General features: G+C 46.3%; 4 protein-coding genes across 8 annotated transcripts; 2 read left to right on the top strand and 2 right to left on the bottom strand.

Moving 5' to 3' along the window:
• Positions 1-536: 536 nt before the first annotated feature.
• Positions 537-10,593, bottom strand: phf20l1 (PHD finger protein 20 like 1). Of its 3 annotated transcripts, none has more exons than XM_084710013.1 (22): positions 10,438-10,593; positions 9,274-9,392; positions 9,011-9,182; positions 8,650-8,745; positions 7,964-8,048; positions 7,437-7,528; positions 6,583-6,769; positions 6,099-6,347; positions 5,786-5,977; positions 5,456-5,623; positions 5,289-5,351; positions 4,854-5,138; positions 4,568-4,768; positions 4,359-4,412; positions 3,979-4,086; positions 3,694-3,861; positions 3,392-3,570; positions 3,029-3,128; positions 2,741-2,936; positions 2,328-2,634; positions 2,076-2,223; positions 537-1,816 (listed from the first exon to the last, which is right to left on the bottom strand). In XM_084710013.1, exons 1-22 carry the CDS (start codon positions 10,576-10,578, stop codon positions 1,674-1,676), a joined length of 3,453 nt encoding a protein of 1,150 aa, XP_084566139.1. In that variant the 5' UTR covers positions 10,579-10,593; the 3' UTR covers positions 537-1,673. The 3 variants fall into 3 exon arrangements, with proteins under 3 accessions (XP_084566139.1, XP_084566145.1, XP_084566154.1); XM_084710019.1 differs by having other exon boundaries at positions 6,099-6,326; XM_084710028.1 differs by lacking the exon at positions 8,650-8,745.
• A 23-nt stretch (positions 10,594-10,616) lies between these two features.
• On the top strand, positions 10,617-14,721 carry LOC146301335 (acyl-CoA dehydrogenase family member 10-like). Of its 3 annotated transcripts, none has more exons than XM_084710049.1 (12): positions 10,617-10,764; positions 10,973-11,160; positions 11,309-11,457; positions 11,631-11,825; positions 12,008-12,166; positions 12,248-12,395; positions 12,502-12,619; positions 12,740-12,808; positions 12,898-13,061; positions 13,188-13,338; positions 13,468-13,613; positions 13,749-14,721. In XM_084710049.1, the coding sequence occupies exons 2-12, from the start codon at positions 10,986-10,988 to the stop codon at positions 13,991-13,993; spliced, it is 1,719 nt and encodes a 572-aa protein (XP_084566175.1). In that variant the 5' UTR covers positions 10,617-10,764; positions 10,973-10,985; the 3' UTR covers positions 13,994-14,721. The 3 variants fall into 3 exon arrangements, with proteins under 3 accessions (XP_084566175.1, XP_084566182.1, XP_084566166.1); XM_084710056.1 differs by having other exon boundaries at positions 10,617-10,771; positions 13,494-13,613; positions 13,749-13,924; XM_084710040.1 differs by having other exon boundaries at positions 10,619-10,771.
• A 66-nt stretch (positions 14,722-14,787) lies between these two features.
• LOC146301334 (aldehyde dehydrogenase, mitochondrial-like) lies at positions 14,788-20,607 on the top strand. The gene is made up of 13 exons (XM_084710090.1): positions 14,788-15,002; positions 15,729-15,833; positions 16,047-16,187; positions 16,827-16,906; positions 17,297-17,408; positions 18,106-18,234; positions 18,386-18,499; positions 18,651-18,753; positions 18,840-19,024; positions 19,176-19,340; positions 19,817-19,974; positions 20,062-20,176; positions 20,263-20,607. The coding sequence occupies exons 1-13, from the start codon at positions 14,886-14,888 to the stop codon at positions 20,293-20,295; spliced, it is 1,557 nt and encodes a 518-aa protein (XP_084566216.1). The 5' UTR covers positions 14,788-14,885; the 3' UTR covers positions 20,296-20,607.
• A 36-nt stretch (positions 20,608-20,643) lies between these two features.
• Positions 20,644-22,339, bottom strand: LOC146301333 (taste receptor type 1 member 1-like). The gene is made up of 3 exons (XM_084669154.1): positions 22,244-22,339; positions 21,837-21,957; positions 20,644-21,699 (listed from the first exon to the last, which is right to left on the bottom strand). The coding sequence occupies exons 1-3, from the start codon at positions 22,337-22,339 to the stop codon at positions 20,774-20,776; spliced, it is 1,143 nt and encodes a 380-aa protein (XP_084525280.1). The 3' UTR covers positions 20,644-20,773.
• Positions 22,340-23,612: the final 1,273 nt, after the last annotated feature.

The raw sequence follows: 23,612 nt of genomic DNA, 5'->3' as shown, positions 1-23,612 counted from the left end.
CCTTACCAGTGATTACTATCTGCATATCTCATAGAATTGACGCAGCTTGTTATAGCACAGGTGTGGGTGAAAGACCAGGAGGAGAACTTTAACGGTTGTGAAGTCAACCTTACACAGTCAATGATTGCCAAATGTACAGTAGAGTGTACAGTACACTAACATGTCTCAGCTGGGGAGGGGAAACTTTATTTTGTAGCTTGTGGTTGTAATAAACCAATGTTTATTAATTAGGCTGTCCTGCTGGAAATTTTTCATCACATAACATCCTATTACAGTGGTTTTTCCATTTATATTACTATAAATAATATACTGCGGCCATATGTAAAGGGGTTACATTATTATTAGACTTCAGTACAAAGAGTTAACCAGCTACTTGGACTCGGCTGACGGTGGGTGGTGGTGGGTGGTGGCCAAGTGTGGAACACCCTGTGCTAGAACATCTTCTCCTAGACAGACTAATGCCTCATTTACTCCACCCCGCGGTTGAGAGAGCTCTTTGGGGAGGGGGGGAATTATAAAAAGGGACATGGTAAATATCCAGAATATCATTTTTATTTGAAGTTGTACATGTAGTAAATCACATAGGAACAGTCTTAAATAAACTCTGAATGTACAGCTGTATATGTCAATGAAAATCAACTTCAAGTTTTTAACCCTATTGGTTCTAAAACACATTTTTTACATGTTAATAGAAATGCTAAATAAACAGGCATCTTCAAGTATATTTTGTCCTCTTATGCCTTTTTAGATTTTCTCATCTTTACAGTTATGAAAAACTGTACAAACATTTCCAAAAAATGGTGACACATGAAGCATGTGCTTTAGCTTACTTGGGCACAACCCAACTTCATAGCAGTTGGCTGACCCAGTCAGCCATACAGAAGCCCAGCTGAGATCACATGACCAACAGCCAGAGGGTAAGGAGGAAAGGAGTAGCTGTCTGGAGATGGAGGAGAAAGAGTAGAGAATAAGATCAAGAAGGGGGGCTTAGTTGTCGGGCTAGAGAGTGAAAGAGGAGTATACAGGTGAACACAGGTGCTTGTCCCTCTAGTTTACCCCAAGGAGAGGTTGGGTGGGGGTACAACACTGTAAACCTGGCTTTTGCTTGGCACAACAGAGTCACCTCCTGGTGATGACTGGGGGTCTCAGTCAGGTCATCAATCTTCAACCAGCAAGTCTGGGTTATAAACCATGCTTGCTAAAGCGCATGTCCTTCTGTCCTGTCAGTCTACCGTCACTGTACAGCTGGTAAAAGCAATTCTCTGATTCTGCTGGGTAGAACAGACCATTCACTAGAGTGACCAGGTCTGCTGACAAGTGCTGGCTAGCATGGTGGGTAAAGTGACGGACATGTCCTGAGCTCTACAGGATAACACTGTCTTTAAGTGGTACCTTTCATCCTTTCAAAGAGTCTTTCCTCTCTCTCCCTTTTAAAACACTTTTTTTTTTTCAGTCTAGGTGCAGCAGGCCAGCCGGCTGCCAAGGGGTGAGCGGGGGGGAGGGTGGCAGTCCAGAGGCCATCTCCATCCATCCAGGGCCTAACACGCCAGGTTGCGGATGAGTCGGGTGGAGGTGGTGTGGTGGGCGTAAGGTTGGGGGGCCCCCCTGGCCAGAGGAAGGTGATGCTACAGGTCCCTATCCCCCCCCGTGTGGCCCCCTGTGCCCACTGGCAGTCAGACAGAACAGAGGGCGCTCATCTGCTGAACCTTGCCGAGGTCGGAGAGCAGCTGCTTGATGCGTAGTTTGAGCTGTGGCAGCCGTGCCAGGGGGTCCGGGGGTTCCAACTCCCCTGACAGGTCGAGCCAACTCTCCAACACTGTGGAGGGGGTATCAAGAGAGAGGGAGTGAGAGAGAGAGAGAGAGAGAGAGAGAGAGAGAGAGTGTGAGTAAGATTGATTGTCACATTAGATTCCTGTATATAAATAGCTAATGGTCCATCAGTGGCTTCTCATTGGCTAATTTCCCTTTATTCTAAATGTGAATGTCATTCTGTGTGTTTGTGTCCAAGGCTGGAGCTCCAAAAGGGTGTTTGTTTCATGTGTGCAGTGTATCCAGACAAACGATTAACTTTTTACCATCCAACTCCTTCTCTATTAGGTCCATCCTGCTGGCCAGCTGGTTCTGGACATCTTCTATATGGGTCAGCAGGTTCATTTGCCACTGCAGGCAGTTTCTGGCATGTTCTACTGAATCTGCACCAGGCAACATCACAGCCGCCCTCTCCTACAAACCAAATGAACCCATGCTGTGGTTAGTGCAAAAGCCCACCCACTACTACAAACCAAACATACTCAGAGTGAACATGTGTAGCCAGAGCTCATCCTTACTCCTTGTTCCACAGAGTGTGTGACCGTTTTGAGCTCCAGGCTCATCCCCACCTCGCCCTCCTCCCTGCTGCAGCCCAAAAGGTCTGCAGCCATCCTGGGGGGGTCAGTGGCTGCACCGGGGGTCCCAGGGGGCTTCTGGTAGCTGTGCTCGCTGGTGATATAGGTGTCGGGGAGACAATTCTGGTCCTCAGAGTCTGCCAGGACTTCCTGAAAGTGCAAGCAGTCAGGAAGCCCTCCCATTGGCTGGTCCTCATCTGAGTTTACCCAAGACCGCGCCCAGAAGTGCAAGCTGGGGCTGTGTCTGTTCCTGGGGGGGGAAAACCCATCAGCAAAGTTTTGAGAAGAATAATAAGAAAAAAAACTGCAAGACTAGAGGCAGAGGCAATAACAGAAACGATATGTCGGAGTCTTACTGCAGAATGTCCATCTTGAGCGTGAGGCCGTGGAGCAGGGTTTTGAGGCTGTAGGCGTCGGCCAGAAGCTGATGGGTGGAGACTATCTTCTGACAGTTCTGATTGGAGTAGTTATCTGATAGGAAGGACAGTCCGAACATGTGACCCTTCGTCAGCCAGTCCCTGTCATGCAGGTATTTGGCACTCCACCTCTGGCCTGGGAGGAGTTAGAGAGATGTCAGGCACACAGTTCTAGCCCAGGATAATCAAGTCTTGGGAGATTTATTGACCACAAGTGTAGTGTCTTACCTGGGGGGTCTCTGCAGATGTAACATATGTACTGTTCTGGGATACTGTCCTCAAGGAGGCCCATACAGACACTGTGTTGCCAACACATACACTCCTCACACTGCACACAAACATGGGGGGTCAAAACTGCATTAACATGAGCTAGAATCACTTGCACAAAACTACCACAGAAATAACTAAAAGACAAGTCAGCACAGGAGTTGTCTTTGCTATGAGCTACACCAGAAGGTTCCTAGACCACGAGTCCAGTTAAATGAGTTATTTCTGGTGAGTTAAGTAGGCTACCCAACATGTCCTCCTTGGTATAAACTAGTGAGGTGTCCACGTTGTGAACAGGAAGGGTGTGCGCTGGTCGTGCGTTACCTGGATCATGAAGCCGTTCTCCTCATCCATCTGGCAGACACAGCGGACTATCTCCTGGCTGTCCTGTGACTCCTCGGGTGGGAAGGCCTCCATGGCCAGGTCCTCCTGGCTGAGGTCGTCCCCACTCAGCAGCAGGCTCTCCGTGGTCGAGTCCTCTAGGTAGTCCACGTCCGACAGATCTGGACACACCGGCCCACACACACAAACACACACAAAGAGAACAGAGGTAGAAGGGTGAGAGGGATGTGGAACGGGGGGTAGTGAGGGACTTGGGGCTTGAGGGCCTGTCGTTGATCACTCACTCTCTCCGGTCAGGTCGACAGACAGGATGGCTCGTGGGTACTGGTGGTGTTTAGAGGAGGAAGGGGACGAGGAGGTGAGAAAGGTGAACGCGCTGCCAGAAGAACGATGCAGGGGAGATGAAGACCTGTCTAGGAAGGAGAGCGACATCCCGTCGAAGTCCGTGTAGCCTAGGAAACACACACACACACGTCAATGTAACAGAACCCATGTGGTCAAAACGACTGGGAAGGGACAGTGTTGTGTTGTCTTACTGTGTTGGAAGGGACAGTGTTGTGTTGTCTTACTGTGTTCCTTGGATTTCTTCCTTTTCTTCTTTTTCTTCTTCTGTTTGAGTTTGAACAGGTCTTTGTCCTTCCTGTCCCTACGCTCCCTGTCCTTCTCCTTCTTCTTTCCTGAAAACACAATCGGTTCTCATCAGCTCAACTCACGACTCAGGGAGTCAGGTGGCTGAGCGGATAGGGAATCGGGCTGGTAATCAGAAGGTTGCCGGTTCGATTCCCGGCTGGTGCACATGTGCCTTGGGCAAAGCACTTCACCCTACTTGCCCTGAGGAATGTCCCTGTACTTACTGTAAGTCGCTCTGGATGAGAATTGTTGTATCTCTGAGAGACAGTGAGATACACAGTTAGAGGCACAAACAGACAAACCAAGTGGACAAACTCACCCAGCTGCTGCGGTTTCTCCTCCAGTTTGACCTTCTTCTCAGTTTTGATGAACCCTAGAAAAAAACAAAACAATAGCAGAGTAGTTAGTCACTGGTATGTCATCCCTAAGATGGTTCAGACCAACCCTGCTGACAAAAATACTGGTCAGGAAGAGAGGGGGTATAATTGTCTATATGGTAGGAGACAGAAAAGACCTAGCTAGACTGACCTGTTTCTGGGTACTTGTCCTTGTCGATGACCTTCTTTAGGATCTTCTCGTGGAGGTTGTCCAGGCTCCTATCACGGGGCGGGGGAGGAAGGGACACCTCAGTGCTGTCAGAGCTCATGGAGGCTGACGAGCGCTTCTTCCTTCCCGGCCGGCCGGCTCTGACACAGTCCAGCTGGAGGGCTTGGGCCTGGGGAGACAGAGCTGGGGACAAAGACAAACAGTTTTACAGAAGTGACAGCCTTGATTTACAACGAGTGTTATTTACGGTGCCGGCTATGGGCCTTACAGGAGGAGGAGGAGACGGTGCGGCGTCTTTTGCTGTCAGGGACCTCCAGCTGGGGGTTAGAGGATGGGGGCAGGGAGGTGGACGTGGCCCGGGTGCGGCCCACCCTGTCCGGGGAACCCGTCTCAAAGTCATGGGTCTCTCTGTCGGCGTTGTGGTAGTATTTGAGGTGGTATTCCAGAAGCTTGGCTTTGCGGAAGGCTTTGGAGCAGCCGGCCACCTGACACTGGAATTGGCTGTCCAGTTCACCTGGAGATGAGGGGTCCTCAGACCGCAGGGTGCTCATGACTGGGGGGGGAGGGGGGGCGGACGAAGGTCAGACAGGTTAGATTGGAGGGAGAGACAGGTGAAAAGTGTGATGGACTACACATATTGCTGAATTCAAGCTACCGCCATTTACTGTAATAACAATAACCGTATCTAACGCTTTGATCTTACTTGGCTCTCTGGTGTGTTTGTTCATTTTGGGAGTCCTGATGGTTGGCGTCTTCAAACCGGGAGCTGGAAGACACACACACACACAGTGGTTGGACTGTGTTCTCAATAGATGCCGGCAGGTGCATGATCATGTAAAGAAATGGCCCATCTTCCTAGCCTAACAATACCTGCTGCTAGCGGCGAAGATTTCTCCCCAGCATGATTGGCGGGGGGTCCACCAGGCAGCTGGTTCTGGCCTGTGGCTGCTGGTGCTGGAGGAGTGGGTGTGGGGGGCATTCCTGCACAGTAGTTATGGAGGCTGGAATCTGACTTCTCCACACAGTTCAGAACTGCACCTGTGACAGAACCAGACATTCAAATTTCAAGAACAATACTGACAAGTCGAGGATAAAAATGTTGAACTGTGTTGAGCTACTGTACACTCTTTGTATAAGAAATTAGGCAGATTGTTGTATGGAATTCTCCTTTGGACGGGTTAGTAGGCTGCAGAAGCTTACCCTCTGTAGAAGAAGCACCGATCTCTGTCGGGCTTGTCTCTTTGGTGGGGGATGAGGGGCTGTTGTCGGCATGTGCTGGGTTGGGAGTGGGGTCGCCGGGGGCGTCGACTGGGGTGGTCGCAAGTCGCTGGGAGCGTCGTCTCTGCTGTGCAGACTCTGACGTTCTTAAGGAGGGGGAGGGGCTAGATGGGGCTACGTGGGGAGGGGGGGTCGGGGAGGGGCAAAGAGGTCACTACTGACACACACATGAATCATACTGTACATACGCCGACAAACAATTTCCCGGAGATATGCTGTGACAGAGAGCACCCACCAGGAAGTGAGGGTGCAGTGGAGGAGCTGAGAGAGGGGAGGGGGGGCTCGGTGCCCGGCTGGGTCTCCTCCCCTGCTGACGAGGGGGCAGAGACGGGTTGGGAGGGGGTGGAGCTGGTTGACTCTACAGACTGATGATTGGAGCGCTTGGCCCCACCCTTGGGGGGGGCCGGGCTGGAGACGGGGTCGTGTCTGCTGTCCTCCTCATCCCTTTGCTCCTCCTGATCTCCTGCAGAATCAACACAAGCACCTCGAAGGGATAAGCGAGACAAAGGAGAGGATTAAAAAGGCTAATGGACGAAGCTAAACAAATAAGATGTATTGACACACAGAAGAGACACACAACTTGATAAGTATAAACAGACGAGAGACATAGAAAAAACAGTGAGATGGGGCCTAGAACGAGTTGAAGCAACAGGGGAAAAGCATCCAGCATCACAGCGGTTCTAACGCTGTAAGGAGGAGGCGAGGAAGGGTTGTAGTACCAGGCTTGTCAGAGTTGCTCTCCTCCTCCTGCTCGTCGTCATCAAAGTCGTCCTCGGCGTCTTCATCCTCGGAGCGGTCTCCGCGGCCCTCATCGCGGTCTTTGTTACTGTTGGCGCTGGTACGAGGTTTACTATTGCCTCTGTTCTTGGCAGCGGTCGAGGCGGCCTTTACCAACGCCACCCAGTCCTGACAGAGAGACATGTGTTGCTGGTGGGTATGGGGCAGGTGGTCAAAAACAGACTGGACCTCAACACACAAGTATTGGAACTACTAACAGAATAAGGTCAAGCTACAAAAAATGGATTCGAGCAATCATCTCAACCCTTTACAATCAGCATCTGACAGTATATCCAGTTTCCACTCCTAGCTGGCAGCTTAGACAAACAGTGTTCTATTCCTTCCAGTCTGAGGCTACAGAGATACATTAGCTGGTAGATAAGATTAAGGTGTGGTCTATGGGTTGGGACCCTGCAGATGCCAGATCCTGTTCTATCCTGCCAGGCCCTGCTGTCTTTTTTACCTTCTGCAAAGAGAGGGAAAAGGAGGCACACACTTAATGACACAGTCCAAGTATGTCTGCATATGCTTTGGGGCTATCTTGTTGTTATTATCAGTGACCTATGCACTTTGTAAAGCTCTCTCTTGGAAGTCACTTTGGATAAAAGCGTCTGCTAAATGAATAAATAAATAAGTAAATCTCACAGCCGCAGCCATGTTAAGACTTATTTTGCTTAGGTATGAAGCTCATGTTGAATTGGTCAGGGTATTCGTGTCACTATCTGAACTGGGATGCCACACTAAAACTGGGTTTGAGAAACTCAACAGTGTTTGAGGCCTGGTGTCTTTCTCTCACCTGGCCTTTTGCATCCTCGGGCATGGACTTGATATGTATCCTCTTCACACAGCGGACAACCCCGTCGTAGAACTGCACCGTGTAGGTACCCGCTGAGAAACAGAGGTCAAACATGAGGGGGGTGTTTCTATTCAATAGATGTCCAGTAGGAGTGGGGGGGAAAAGTCGATTCACATATGAATCGCGATCAAGTTTTCTAGCGATTCACAAATGTAAAAAATAAAATAAAATCGGGTTCAATATTTAAGAAATATTATTATTAAAAATTGATTTAAAATCAATGATTTATAAAAATCATGAATCGATTTTTTATCGAATCGTGACCCCAAGAATTGAATCGTGAGATACTAAAAGATTCCCACCCCTAAAGTCCAGTAACGCATCGATGTTTAGAAACACCAAGTAAGACTATGGTTAGCCTGATGGGAAACTGCAGAGAAGAGCCGGACCAAGAATTCCAATGTATCAGTAATGGTTTTAAAAGGCAAAACAAATACAAACATTTCTTCCAGCAAAGTCATACTCACTGTCCTTGTTGAATGATTCTATCTTAGCAGGGTAATATCGACAGTCTGTCCATCGAGCAAGCACCTCTTCTCCATCTCTCAACTCCTGCAACACAGAACAACCGAGTGCAAACATCTGTCATCTGCCATACAATAAGATCCATGCACCAACACTAACACAGGTGTTATTTGACATGAATACAAAAGGGTCTCAAATAAGATTGCAGTAGGTGGGGATCATTCTTAAAAACCAAACCCCTGGAGAACATGATGATTTTAAACATTGTTTCTTTCATATAAGTCAAAATAAAAAGGTTTTCATGTCAAACCGTTAGACATGTTTTTATGGTAAAAGAAAAATCATGATACTGATCACCGATTTCTCTAATGTAATGAACCAACCCGTTCTTTGAGAAAAATTATGAACAAAATTGCTGTTTCAGAAAAAATTCTATAATTACACAACAAACAAAAGTGATGTGATTCAGAAAACTCAGAAACAAGCTTAATGGACACAGAATGACAAAACATTGTGTCAAGATCCCTGTGCTTTGGTTTGGCAATGCCTAATGTTTGGTGTATGGGCCTGATATCAACTCTGCCTAATCGTCCATGATCTGATGCACCAAAGCTGGAACATGAGGAACCAAAACACTGGATGAAACAAGCCAATAACTGCAGATGGAACACTGGGGGGGTGTATATACTTGTCTCTGTGGCGGTAAGTCTGATTGGTCCCCAGCACTCTCTGTACTTCCAGGAAGCTCACCGAGGCGAGATGCTGTCATCTCGCTGAGTCTTTCCTGGTAGAACATATTCATAACAAGCATCAACAATGAATCCATAACTGCTATTATTACTCATCCCATCTCAATGACAGGCAGCACTAGGGTTCTGGATCTACAACATCACTTCCTGCCCTATGTCTGGTACACACACCTCTGTAGTTCCGGCATGCCATGTTAGTTACAGGTGCAACAGACATAGACGTGTGTGTTTAAAGACAGGCATATCTGTGTGTGGGATTGTGTGTGCGCGTGTTTATATGTGTGTGTATGGACTACCTACAGTCATCTCCTCATCTTCTTTAAGGCCCTCCTTTCGGATTGCTGATCTTTCCAGTGGACGCAGCCGAGTACTGTCCCACGGAATCCACTCGTCATAGCGATGGCTCCACCTGTCAAAGTGGACCAGCATCTTCCCCTCCTCAAAGTCCACTTCCTCGATGCGAGACGGGTACCTAGACGAGAAAAAGAAAAAGATTCTCTTTATACTACATGAATAAGATGTTTTTATTGTATCAATCAAATGGCACACTGACAAATACATACCATTTCTTAAGGTAGTCTTGAGCTTCAACTCTGGCCCCAACTTCAAAGGAGATCCCTGGACGATTGGGTGGTTTCTTGCTCATTTTCAAACTGTCTATTCCAAGACTAATGTTTTGTGTCTGTGTTGGAGAACATGTGGAACAGGGAAAGTAAGCTGATTATATGGTGGCAATATCCCTGGCGTTCAAAATCTAGCCTACAGAGATCTAGTCTGTCAATGTACTAGCACTTGCTGACTGCACAGCTACAGTAGAGCTAGCTAGCTAGCTAGCTGAACAACGATAAAGTACTCATATTTCGTTTGGCTTGTGCTGCCAACTGCTTGCTTGCAACCACATTCCAATGCCCATTCACCCTCTAGCCGACTCGGCTTAGGCTAGGCTAGTTGATAGCTTGCTAACAAGAAAGCTAGAGTAGCTAGATAGTGGTAGATAGTGGTACCGTTGTTGGCGAGGTGCCCAACGGTTACAGAAGATACCGTTAAGTAGCTACCTAACTAACTATTCGTTAATACTATTAACTAAAACAGTTTGTTGGTTCAGGGAATATAATTAAATACCGTTCAATTATCAGCAAGATAGCTTGCTAGTCTAGCTAGCCTACAGTTACGAGCTAGCAACATGATCATGAATGGAACAGTGAGCTTGCTAGAACTAGCTTACTAACTTAACTCATTACGAAAGGTCTCGATAGCTGAGCTAACGTTGTATGAGGCACATTTTAAATGTTATCTAATAAAGTCGCTAGCGAATTAAAGTAGCGTTAACGTCTAAGCAAGAGTTACCTAGCAGGAGCTAACCATTGTACATAGCTAGTTGACAGGCAATCGAACGTTAGTTTAACTACCCATAAATATGTTGCTAGCTGTCTAGCCTGCATGTAATGTTACAACGCAATATTAAGTAACACTTAACAGCGAACCGAATGTATTGCCATATATTAACCTGTCTAAGAAGTCAACTTGTGTGCACTGTCCGTAAAGTAGTGAAGCAAGCTAGCTCTATTAGCTAGCTAGGCTATATAACTAGCTGTCACATTAGCTTGCTATCCCAATTCTGCACTGCAGGTCAGCCCAAAACAGACAACTAACTTCGTAACCATACATGTATCGTGTGTTAAATGCATGCATTATCCTTTGGGGAATTTATTTATAATTTGCTTTACCTTTGCGAGCACATTTGGCAAAATAAAAATACAGTTTGCTAATGTGTTAAAGACAGCCTTTCCATTCTTCTGCTCTCTCAGATACTTTATCCTTCCTGACCCCAAATAAGGGGCGTTCCAATGTACCAACCCCCATCCCATAGCCACGTAGTGATCACGTGATTGACGCTGAAAGACAACATGTCTGTCATGTAAGCAGATTGTCACAGGGGCTCCAGATAGTTTCATAAATACGGTGATCTGGAAATATATATATTTGCGATGCCCACTGATGCATTCAGGTCGAATGTCATGGGGACATCAATCTGACGTTAATTCCGCGTAAAAGTAAGAGGTATATGCCAGTTTATATGACAAAGAACTTGAACTTGAGAAATTAGCTAAGCAAATCTCAAACATTAACTTAAAATTGTTGTACGAGTTACGAAAGCGAAACACAATAAATCTCTGCAAGTAATTTCCCAATGTATACATGTTCAAGGGTCTCAGTTTGTGTTCAAAGCAAAGACTCAGACAGTTTTTGCATGTTTTTCAGAATTAGAACCAAGATGATGGTGACGAAGCCTATGTGTTTACTGCGACCTGCCGTGCAGTTTGCCGCCCGCAGGTGGCACTTGCAGACGCCCAAACGCCAACTGAGTCGCACCCCCACCTGTCTTTACAAAGCTGTCATATTTGACATGTATGGAGTTCTCCTGCCCTCACCGGTCAAGATATTCTCAGGTGACAGAGACACTCAAGAAACACACGCCAGTTCCTAAAATATACTATAGTGTGTGTGTGTGTGTATGGTTTCTGTGTGACACTGGTATGGTGTTTGGTATGTATAACACACAGTGTATTGAATGTTGGCGTTCTGTTACCTCTGCAGTGTTTGAGCAACAGAATGCAGTTCCCCGAGGCACTTTGGGCAGGGCCATCAGGGAGAGAGGCGAGTTGAATGTATGGGATAGCTACATGAGGGGAGAGCTGGATGCACAAGAATTTGTAGAGGCCTTCAGCAAGCAATGCAGTGACATTGTGAGTTACTCAATCACATGCAACACAGTCTGTCAGAAGCCAACTGACAAACAGATCATTTCATCCCTGCCATGAGTTTCTACTATTCCTACGTCATACTAGCAATTTTCACTTGTACTCCAAGAGAAGTCATGATTAATCGTTCAATTCATTTAATATTTCCCACACCACAGGCAGGATGTCCGGTTCCAATTGATTCATTGATATCTGCCCTGACCCGTGGGCCAATGCAACAACCCATGCCAGTCATGATGGAGGCCATCGAGTGTATGCGGTCCAGAGGCCTGAAGACCGCTGTTCTTACCAACAACTTTATGACTCTAGATAAAAAACCCTATATGCCACTCAACCCTGCCCTCTTTGATGTGGTCAGAAGCCTCTTGTTACATGCTCGTTTCATTCATTATAATTGCTCATAACAGCATAGTTATCAAAACCACAATTTTACTGTAGTGTCCTTTGAATGTAAATATACCTTCAATGGACAAGCACAGTTCAACTTAAACTCTCTCTCTCTCTCTCTCTCTCTTTCTCTCTCTTCCCTCTCCAGATAGTAGAATCCTGCAGGGAGGGGCTGAGCAAGCCTGATGCCAGGATCTTCCAGCGATGTCTGCACAGACTGGGTGTGTCTGCCGAGGAAGCTGTGTTTCTGGACGATCTTCAGTTCAATGTCCAGGCTGCTGCTGACCTGGGAATGACTTCCATCAAGGTAAGGTAACCATTCTGATGCAACCACACCATAGGTTCCAGGTGTGTACAAGATGTGTGAGAAATGTGTTTTTTTTCCCAGGTAGAGGAACCAGAAGCAGCAGTGGGGAACCTAGAAGAGGTGCTGGGCTTCCCCTTATCACTCTCTGGGACATCCCGTAGAACCTCCAAGCCCTTCACAGACCAACACACACAGTACCTGAGGACGCACATACAACTGGATGACACCAGTACTGCCCTGACACCCTGACCCTTGAGCTTAGAGAAACACATCAATAGATACACAGGATTTGTTTACAAACTCCTTGAAAATCCATTGTCTTCTGTTGTTTATAGATATTGATGTCCAGTCTCTAAATCCCAGTCAGTCTTTACACTTCATAACCTCCAGAGGGCGTAATCTACTACTCCGTACTCAGCTGCCTGGTTCCCAGGCCCTTGAGACAGAGCACAGGTCAATACACACACACACACACACTCTCTCTGATTGGTTTACAGGAATAAGATACTATTAGGATGGTTGTTACCTGTATTTTATGAATATCCCTTCGCCATACCTAATGGCTTTACATAGGCTCCTGAAATCTCTCAGTGGGTCCGGCCTGCCTTTTCCAAAGATCATTGACTACTGTGAGGATCCAAGGTGTGAACACACATATACAGACACATAAAGACACACACATTTACACAAATAGAACCCTTTATTTATTTTTGTGTGTGTCTTTTACCTAGCCATAGTGGTCCCTTCTTGCTGATGGAGATATGTCCAGGGCGGAGGTTCACTGACCCATCCCTACCAGGCCTGGTGCCCACAGAGAGGACTGCCCTGTACCAAGCAATGACCTCGGCTCTCTGCCAGCTCCACCGCCTCGACACCACCTTGCTGGACCTGGAGGGTAAGGATATACCAGGCAGGCCAACCCACATGAAGAAGAATTGCAGTCGGTTAAAACACTGTGTAGCATGATTTTAAAATGCTCGGCAGTGGTATTTAAACCTGTTTATCTGTTTGTAATTTCAAGTGGAGTCACTGGGGGTGCAGGTGGAGAGGTGGATACATCAGTATAGGACTTTTCAGACCCAATCCATCCCAGCTGTTAACCGACTCATCGATTGGCTCCTTCTACACCTCCCTAAAGACCACTCAACTACACTGGTACATGGAGACTTCAGGTACACACTGGCATACACTCTCTCACCGTCTGTCATCGTGTACACACCACACATTACCACACCACATTTACAGTGTAATCTTTGAATTTTCTGTCACCATGTTGTGTATTTGACCTCTCCTGTCTCTAGGCTCTCTAACTTGGTGTTTCACCCAGAGCGTGCAGAGGTGGTGGGGGTATTGGACTGGAGTTCAGCTGTCTTGGGAGACCCTCTCTTGGACATCACTTCCTTATCCCTCACCCACCACCTACCCCAGGAACACCCATTATTCCCAGGTGCAGTATCAGACTGTCAACAACACGTGTTAGTGTGGCACGCATGGTCTTGTGCCAATATTTATTGGTTTGCTCGTTGTGTGTGATGACTGTCGTATTGGTATTTTTTACTTTCCTCTTCTCATTACATTACAGGTCTGGGAGGCCTACAGGTGGACCAGCTGGGCATCCCTAGATGGGAGGATCTGATTCATCAGTACTGCAGCACCGTGGGCATGGACCCTCCTCCCAATCTTCAGTTCTACATGGCGCTACAGCTGTTTCGCCTGGCCTCTCGTCAGCAGGGAGCAGAGCAGCTGGCAGAGCTGGGGTGGGACTTTGCTACCAAGGAAGGCTTCCGTATCTTCAATGCCATGCCAAGGGGACAGACTGTCTTTTAAGGATGTCCTCTTAAGGGCTTGTGTTCAGGGGCACCTTTAGGGAAGATGATGTTGATTATGAAATCAAGCAGTGATTTTGTTTTCCTGCCTTTTCCCCTTGCCGTAATTGTATCGGTTCTACTGATACATTACCACATCATGGTTTCATGAAATGAAATCCTTAAATGTTAGTGGTTTATCGTAGGTTCGTTTTCAAGTTTAACTTGCAGTGCATATAGGTGCGGAGGTGAACAGGTATGACCTAGAGCACCATCTAATGATGCTAGTAACAGTATGTTGTCCCATGTTTGCATTTACTTTCTTTGAAGCAATCAGTCTGTTAGAAAAGAGAGAAATATTTTTAACTGATGGTGGTGAAAGACATTGTGCTGATTATGAACATATGAACACCTCTATCTTACCAAATGTGCATTATTGATTGTACAGTCTCTTGTCTGATTCACAGCAAACATTTACCGATGTGACGGTCTGAAGTTCAACACTGCAGTAACACTTATGAGATAGGAGGAACTCCCTCACCACACATTTCATATCATTGGCTAGGCAGTAAAGTCAATATTCACTCAGTTTTTACAGTTTGCAGTAGGCTTATTTAGTTGTAAAATTAATTGAATTTTTGCTCGGCAAAAGTGAGCTTGGAGCACATGTCATTTCTGCACTGTAGCTATTGACTGATGTGTTTCAAAGTCAATTATTATTGTATAAAATATAGTTTGTCTTTTTTACAACTTCGTTTACTGTAAAAATCCTCTCTTAAACTCTAAACAGTGGACTCTACTGCGCATGGTCATGGGGGCGGGTGCTACTACGCACTTTGCTGTGCATAAAGTATTCAGCTTATATCGCGTTGTGTTTCAGCGTGGTGGTAGCCTATTTGACTTAAAAAAACACGATGCTGCGAGCCGCGTTGTCCCGAACTTTGCCTCAGATTTCCGGGATCTCATCATGTCGGTATTCTGCTGCTGCCATCCCTGCTCCAAACGCTCAGCCGGAAGTGCATTATAACAAGGTAAACCGTTGCAACTTGCAAGTGCAACCCAACAGGTTTTGAATACAGCAAAGTGTTTATTGAAACGATCGTTCTACAGAGCTCATTCGAACAATTCATCAGAAATGGTTTGTTGAGTAGCCTACTGCTGACCCACTTGTTGACTTGACGATGTTAACCGCAACTTGCCGTACATGTCAGAAACGTGTCTAATTCACTTAGCCTAATACAATCCATGGGTTCTGCGTTACTTGTCAGGAACTTAAGGCAACCAGCCAGTTCAGACAGCAACTGGCAGGCACCCCAGGTCCCAAAAACTAAAGTGAAACTAAGTTTTCCCTGTTCCCTGGGACTACTGGAATCTCCATAGATGACATTATCATGCAGAGATTAACATCAGCTTTTCTCAACCTTGATCCTGGGGGACCCACCAGCCCTGGAATGTTTTATGTTTCCCTGCTCAATACCCCTGATTGATTATCAAACTCAGCAGAAGCCCGACAACGACCCATTCATTTGAATAAGGTGTGCAGGAAGAGGGAAACATCTCAAACATGCAGGGCGGCCGGTCCTTAAGGACCAGCGTTGAAAAAAGCTGAATTAGATCAAACGTTTCTATACTTTGAAAGTATACATTGGAAAGTCTGAACATACGTTTGGTGTCTGACTTATCAATAGCCTTGATAAAGTCTGTGACAGTGACCGGATGTATTTGAATATATATATGTTTTTTGTTGTTGCGTGCAGCTATTTATCAACAATGAATGGCAGGATGCAATGAGTGGACGGGCCTTCCCCACCATCAACCCTTCTACAGGAGAGGTCATCTGCCAGGTGGCAGAGGCTGACAAGGTGAGGCTGGAGGATGGGGATTAGTTTACTGGTGTAGTTGCTGGAAACTTTGGGGCTCTGGTCCTAGTACTGTAGTGTCAGAGGGACTCTCTAAGCCACCAGGTTTTTAGGATCTGAGAGGTAAAGTTGCTCTGGAGCTGTCGATTTTCATGGTGAGATATTCTGAGCTCATCTTTCACTCTGCTGTTTCCTGTCACCATCCACTCTCGCCAGGTGGATGTAGACAAGGCTGTAAAAGCTGCTAAGGATGCCTTTAGGCTGGGCTCTCCATGGAGAAGGATGGATGCATCACACCGTGGACTGCTCCTTAACCGCCTAGCTGATGCCATTGAGAGAGACACCGCCTACCTGGCGGTAAGTTGGATTCCGTTGTTATGCGACACTAACAATGGACAAAGAACATGTACAGGGATATCTACTGCGACTGCCAAACGATACTGTGTAATGCTAAGTACTATGTTGACATGATTACTTTATTATTCAGCCAAGGGTAAGCCAGTGTTTCTGAGTCAATCATTTTCCTTTGGTTTTCAGGAAGCTTGTCTTATCAGTAATAACAGCTTCAGATTTGTGTGCGAAGGGTTTTGCTGAGTCAGAGGCTCTACTGACCAAGCTGCTCCTGCTGAGGTCACATGGTTTTATAGGCCCTGGTCACATGGTCTGGCCTAAGCTGTCCAAGGGGTTTTGTGTGTGTGTGACTAGATGTTTGTCTGTCAATGCTCTGTGTGTTGAAAGTGATCCTCAGAGTCTTGGTGAGACCACTGTAGTAAAATCTTTCCCGAGCAGCACAGTTGTTTGGCTTTGGGACTATTGACGAGGAATAAGAAAGATAATTTACTGTAGTTACGTACTTGTGGTAAATCACCCTGTCCAACTTGAATATTTCAGTTCTGGTTTTCAGCCTCTATTTTGTAATGCGCCCTCTGCCCTGTTATGAATTTCACAATGCTCCTAGTGCTCTGAAACCAGTTTGAATTGATGTTGTTGCCATAGGAATTGGAGACGTTGGACAACGGGAAGCCGTACGCTATCTCCTACTGCGTCGATGTCCCCATGGTCGTCAAGTGTCTGAGGTCAGTCATCATCACATCATACAACAGCTATGGGGGGACAGGTATGGGGTTGAGACAGAAATGGAATGAATGAGCGAGATAATGAACTGGGGACAGTGAACAAGAGGGGACTCGGGACAAAAGGGGAAAAGAAGAATAAGGTAAGGAAATGGCTTCTTATTGGACAGTGTTTTCCAAAACGAGTCTGAAAAATATCTGAACTGAGTGCCAACCCGTCTTGCAAGGTTGTTTCCTTTCTCCCAGCCCCCTACACACGCACTGCTCCCGCATGTCTTTATGTGGAACCTGCTTTCTGGAATGTTGCAGCTTTCCTCAAGAAGTGTTGACTGTCTTTTGGGCTGCCATTTAAATTATAAACTGCTCGAGAACTCAGTTTGACCCTTTGTCCAGGTACTATGCTGGCTGGGCAGATAAGTGTGAGGGAAAGACCATCCCCATCGATGGAGACTACTTCAGCTACACCCGTCATGAACCAGTGGGAGTGTGTGGCCAGATTATCCCAGTGAGTTGATGGGGGGTGGGGGGGTATTCCATTATGGAATAACTGATTTACCCCAAGTCAATGGTTTGAGGTAGCAAACCAGTATCAAAACTTAACTGTAGGTATCCATGGGTATCCCAATGTGCAGCTGCAGTGGTGTAATGCATTCTTGCATACATTAGTGGAATGTGGCTGTAAGGTTGCAAAATATGAATTTTATTGAATAATATTGCATGGTATAGTCCAGGAAATGTTTTGAATCTTTATACATGCATGCCAGTCAAACAAAAACATCTCGCAAAATTGTTTGAAGGATCTGTTGCACAACTACAACTGGTAAGGAACTTCTGCAGTGTCCCTCCAGTCCAGCAGGAGGGGTTTGGCTTCTGGCCCATCTAAGAGGGAGGGGGGTCATATAAGGCTACACCACTCTGTACTAGACTGCTTAGAAAACCTTGTAGTCAACAAGCAAGGCTGTGTTGTATAAATAGAGGGAGAGTCTGGAGGCGTGTGCGCGCAACTATTTCTGTGTGTTATTCTCATCTACTTTCGATCATTTCGTGATTAGTGCCCAACAACGTAGTTTACTGTCTTTTATTGGGCACGCATGCATGCAAACAATCACAGGGAGCTAGTTGTTAACGGGAGGGGCCATACTTGGTTTGGACTGACCTCATCTCCTACCTTTCCCCCTCTCTGCACCTGCACCGCCCCCCAGTGGAACTTCCCTTTGCTAATGCAGGCCTGGAAGCTCGGCCCCGCCCTAGCAACAGGCAACACCGTGGTGATGAAAGTTGCAGAACAGACGCCCCTCACTGCTTTGTATGTAGCCAGTCTGATCAAAGAGGTAAGTGGTTCAACACACACACTGCACCCCCAAACTGTCCATACATGTACAGTACCAGTCAAAAGTTTGGACACATTTTCCCATTGACTGGTAATGTACATCCCATCCCTCAATATTAAGTCTTATCGACTTGTGTGTGTGTGTGTTTTAGGTGGGCTTCCCACCAGGTGTGGTCAACATCCTGCCAGGAATGGGTCCCTCAGCAGGTGCCGCCATTGCTGGTCACATGGAGGTTGACAAAGTAGCCTTTACCGGCTCCACCGAGGTGACTTGAACTGACGCAAAGCACAGGATCGGTCTGAAGGAGAAGCGCTCTGGCACCGCGTTTTGGCGGTCTCTTTGTCTCCCCGTTCTTCTAGTCTTTTTACGACCCTCCTGTTTCTATATCTCCGTCTTTGTCTCTGCTTGTGTGCCAGGTGGGCCACTTAATCCAGAAAGCGTCAGCCAGCAGCAACCTAAAAAAGGTCACTCTTGAGCTCGGAGGGAAAAGTCCCAATATCATCTTGTCTGATGCCAACAGTCAGTATACCTCCTCTCATCCTTCTTTCCTTTGTGTTCCTGAAAGATGCAGTGTTTGATGTGTGTGTGTGTGTGTGTGCTTGCAGTGGAGGAGGCTGTAGAGCAGTCCCACTTCGCCCTGTTCTTCAACCAGGGCCAGTGTTGCTGTGCCGGCTCTAGAACCTTTGTACAGGAGTCCATTTACAACGAGTTTGTGGAGCGCAGCGTGGAGCTTGCCAAGAAAAGGGTGGTGGGAGACCCCTTCAATCTTAAGACTGACCAGGGACCCCAGGTCTGCGATGCGTTCACAAGAGTATTTGATGACGTAGACTCACCTGGACATTGCATAACTAGTTCCGACCTGTGTCCCATGTTTATTTTACATGAACACAATCTGTACACACACATCTCTCTGTGCGTGCCCACATACACACACATTCCAGGTAGATGAGGACCAGTTCCAGAAGATTCTGGGCTACATCAGTAGTGGAAAGAAGGAGGGAGCCAAGCTCATGTGTGGAGGGGGTGCAGCAGCCGACTGCGGTTACTTCATCCAGCCAACCATATTTGGAGACGTCCAGGACAACATGACTATCGCCCGTGAGGAGGTGCGGTTCTCAAATTCCCGCCATCAAATGAATGAAAACCTTTATTACTTCTGCACCAAGAGACTTTGCTTCGTTTTACACCAAGAGCTTAAAAACAGAGTTGCATTTAACACTGCAGACAGGACAGTACAGTGGACATAACACAATTATTAAAAAGCACAGCGAGACAATAAACAGTAGGTTCTGAGTGGCAGTGTCTGGATATTGGCCATGCTGACTCTTGGAGCTACCTCATAGTCCATCTTCACTTTGTGTGCCTTTTTGTGGTGTGGAGGGAATAGGCTGAATTCCCATCTCCCACAAAATAAATAATTTGTGAGATGAACATTGTTTCACTCCTAAATGAGACCAAAGCCAGTCTAGCTACAGTCTAAAAGATGCGTTGAAAAGAAAGTTTGAGAACATTTAAACATCTGGGGCAGGGGAGTTATTTAATGTATTCATTTATTCTCATCTGTGTGTTATCGGTCCTGTAGATCTTTGGTCCAGTCATGCAGATACTGAAGTTTAAGAATCTGGAGGAAGTGGTAGAGCGTGCCAATGACACCATGTATGGCCTGGCTTCCGCCGTCTTCACCAAGGACATCGACAAAGCCCATTACATCTCCAGTGGCCTCCGCACAGGCACAGTCTGGTAGGGTTATGCTGGCACAGTCTGAGCTCTACCCTGGTCATGTCTCCTAGCATCTTGGTTGTCAAACCTATGTTTTCTCTCACCTAGGATCAACTGCTATAACGTTTTTGGAGCTCAGGCACCTTTTGGAGGTTACAAGATGTCAGGGAATGGTCGTGAGCTTGGCGAGTATGGCCTGCAGAACTACACTGAAGTCAAAACGGTAACAGTCTCTACATGACCCCACTGTTGAGCATGCAAGGATGCACGTTTCCGCATTAATGATTGTTACTGTTTTTCCTCTTCCAGGTTACCATTAAAGTCCCTCAGAAGAACTCCTAAACCGTCCTATGAGCCCCCTAATGAAAACTGACCACAGGAAGTCAATAGAAGGAGAAAGCAATAACAAATGTATATCACATTTATCAATTTAACTCCATTCTAAAGAACTGTACTTATTGCTGCATGGCTTTGGTCCTTCTCTAAAGATTTGTGCACACAGCAATGTTTCTGCAATACCACCTTCAGACAACCTTCAGAATATGATTCTTTATCATTTATATACCACCACATGGTGTTTCACTTAAAGATTCCTGGTATTTTTATATGCAGATTTGTTAATGAGAGCTTGGATAATAAATACAATTAACATTGTTATACAATGCCTCTGGGGCTTGTTTAGTATGCAATTGTCATTCATAGCATACATTACTCATACTGTACAAATTTAACGCACCGTACATGTGAAAAGTTGTAAAGATGAAGCTTAAAACTATATTGGAGAATTTAAAAAGGTTAATCTTGAATGTGGGGTGCTGTTCTATGATCGTCCCTGAAGGGTATAGTTCTGTATAGAAGTTTGGAAATGGGCAACTGTGTTGCGTTCCGGTTTAAGGACTATGATGTAACACTTGGGCAGAAAGTAACCAATCAAAATGGCGTAGATGCTGATTAGGATGGCACATGTGGTGACGCGATGGTAGTATTCTTGCAAACGCATCATGTACACTGTCAACACTGTAGTCCACGTCAGAATGTACAGCAAAAGGCTGAAGGTTATGGAGCGTCCCTCATTGTAGTTCTTGGGCAGACCAATGCCCATGTAGGCACATAAGAAACACACTATTGTCAGTAGGACTAACACCAGACACACCAGGATGAATACTGGTATGATCCCAAAGCTGCAGTCCAGCACATATTCACTTTGTTTGGGGGCCTTGATGGGCTCGGGGCCACCGACAGCCAACCAGAAGACACACAAGAAGAAGAGGGAACAGGTGCAGGTTGTCACCACAACCCACTGCCCCCCATGGCTCACACATGCGTTGTGCAAACGTGGCAGTCTGGCAGCCATCTTGAAGATCAAGATGATCTGGAAGGAGCGCACAGTCAGGCAGGAGAGTACAGAGCCAAAGCAGACTATGAAGATGGGGTATCGGAGAGAGCAGACCACCAGAGAAGGGCGCACCATGTTCAGCAGGGCGCTGACGGAAGAGAGACTCAGACACACCAACATAAACACACACAGCCAGCCCCCCGCTGACTTCACTACCGGCGTGTTGCCATGGTACAGGAACAGCGCAGTGATCGCGACGGATTTGAGCAGGACCGAGCTGGACAGTAGCATTATTATGACGGCTAACGGCGAGGAGAAATCCATAAACCTCTCGGAACGTTCGATACAGGAAGTGCTGCTGTTTGCTGCCCACTCGTTTTCCTGACAGGCCACACAGGTGTATGGGTCCCCTGAGTGGACAAATGGACACACAAACATACAGTTATGGTTAACATGGCTGAAGCTGGGGTCTGCTCAGTATTGAGGGATAATCTAGTTGATAAGTAGTCGAGAGTAAATCAGAATGGTTAGTATTCATCAGGCCTACTAGTGCTGTTGATGTAGGTTCCACTTGGGCAGCTCTGGCACTGGTAGCAGCAGGGCTGTAAGCCAACCAATACCCTTTTGTTGCCCGGTGGACAAGAACTGGAACACTGCAATATAGGAGCCTGAGTGGAGAGGAAGACAAAGGGACATAGGAACAATGCACACCTCTTCAGCTATCAAAATGCTCCTTTGCTTGTCTGATGTTTTGTTTATAGTTACAGTTTTATAAGTGTACACATGAAAATAAATGATGCACAATGCTGCTAGAAATTGTGAAAGATAGTACATTTAAGATTCATTGTAGCAGTAAGTTGGTTTCACTGTTTATTTTATGGATTGATAGATTATATTGATATTGAATTGTATTGATTCCAAAAAAGAAACGGCAGTCAAAACAGAATTTGTTACCTTATTTGATCCATCAGACCAGGTGATGAGGTTGTCATCAATCTGGAAACTTGGATTTTGTTTGACATTGTATGAGCCAATAATGTCAAGTTCCATAGTAGCCCAGTTCCAATAGACAATGCTATACAAGGCAGGAGGATTGCCGTTCTGGTCAAATTGAATAGTCTGGTTGTATAATTGGAACTTCACCTTCTTCAGAGCCGCAGTAATCTGTGGTAGGTAGACAGAAAGAAATAGGTAGACATAGATCAGGACAACCTGCAGGTAAAGCGGCTCTTCAGAATACGCTAATATAAACCACTTTGTTACCATGTGGGGCTCTACAGTGATGTTGCTGGAGCAGTGGCCGTGACTGCAGTCGAGCGTGTCATGCAGGGCGTGAGCCACAGCATAGATGGCAGCATAAATGCCGTAGTCATAGATTTGTTCCTGTTTAACCACCTTCCCTCTCCCGATGGCTTCACATTCAGGACATAACTGGTTGCAGCCCAGCTCCTGCTGAGTACAATCAGACACAGCTCGGCCAGAGAGAATAAAGTCCTTTAGCCCCTCCAGTTCCTTGGGGCTCTGCAGTGTGACCCCCAACACTGTCCCCACGTTGAACTTTGCCAGCTTACACAGCCGATTACGGTCCATAGACCAGGCTTCACTGGCAATCCACACCATGTCGTGGTCCACATCAAGTTCCTTTGCTGCTCTCTCAAGAAAACGATCGATTTTACTTGTCGTGGCAACCACCACCACAACTTTAATCCTCTGCAAGGACAATATGTTGATAAGTTTGGACATCATGACAGGTTTGTCAGGGATTGTGCTTTGAAAGGCCAGGCAGATGTTGGCTACTCTGATCTCCTCCAGAAAGACCTCGAGAGCATCGTAGCTGTAGTCATTGTCTTCGCCTAGAAATGCCACCCAGTTCCAGTCAAAATTCTGCAGCAGGTGCACTATGGCCTTCACCTGAGGAACAACACCACACATGAACTAACTGGATCTCACAACTGCAACATAAAAAAGTCATTCTAAAACTGGTTGTTCCCATCCTTGATTGTGATTGGCTATATTGCGTTCCATGCCGTTGTAAAATCCAGCATAACCTTACAGGTTGTCCTCATAACATTCTTTAACATTCCATATTACTGCGCATCGAATATTTCAAATAAAAAAAGAAGACAAAGGTGTCCATCTGGCTGTTGCGTGGCAACGATTTATGTAGAAACTATACCATGGTGTGGCGGAAGAATGACGGTTTATTATTAAACTATTTTGTTTCTAATTGCTTTTATTTATGAAACCATATCAAATATTTGTAGTAACAAATATTTTTTTTTGAAAAGCAACAAGCCCCTAGAGGCTGTGTATTACAATGATT

The sequence above is a fragment of the Hypomesus nipponensis genome, chromosome 2 (assembly GCF_054491055.1).
Source record: "Hypomesus nipponensis isolate SF chromosome 2, ASM5449105v1, whole genome shotgun sequence".
In the NCBI taxonomy this organism is placed as follows: domain Eukaryota; kingdom Metazoa; phylum Chordata; class Actinopteri; order Osmeriformes; family Osmeridae; genus Hypomesus; species Hypomesus nipponensis.
The sequence above is the reverse complement of the archived record's forward strand: the minus strand, read 5'-3'. Positions and strand labels throughout refer to the sequence as shown.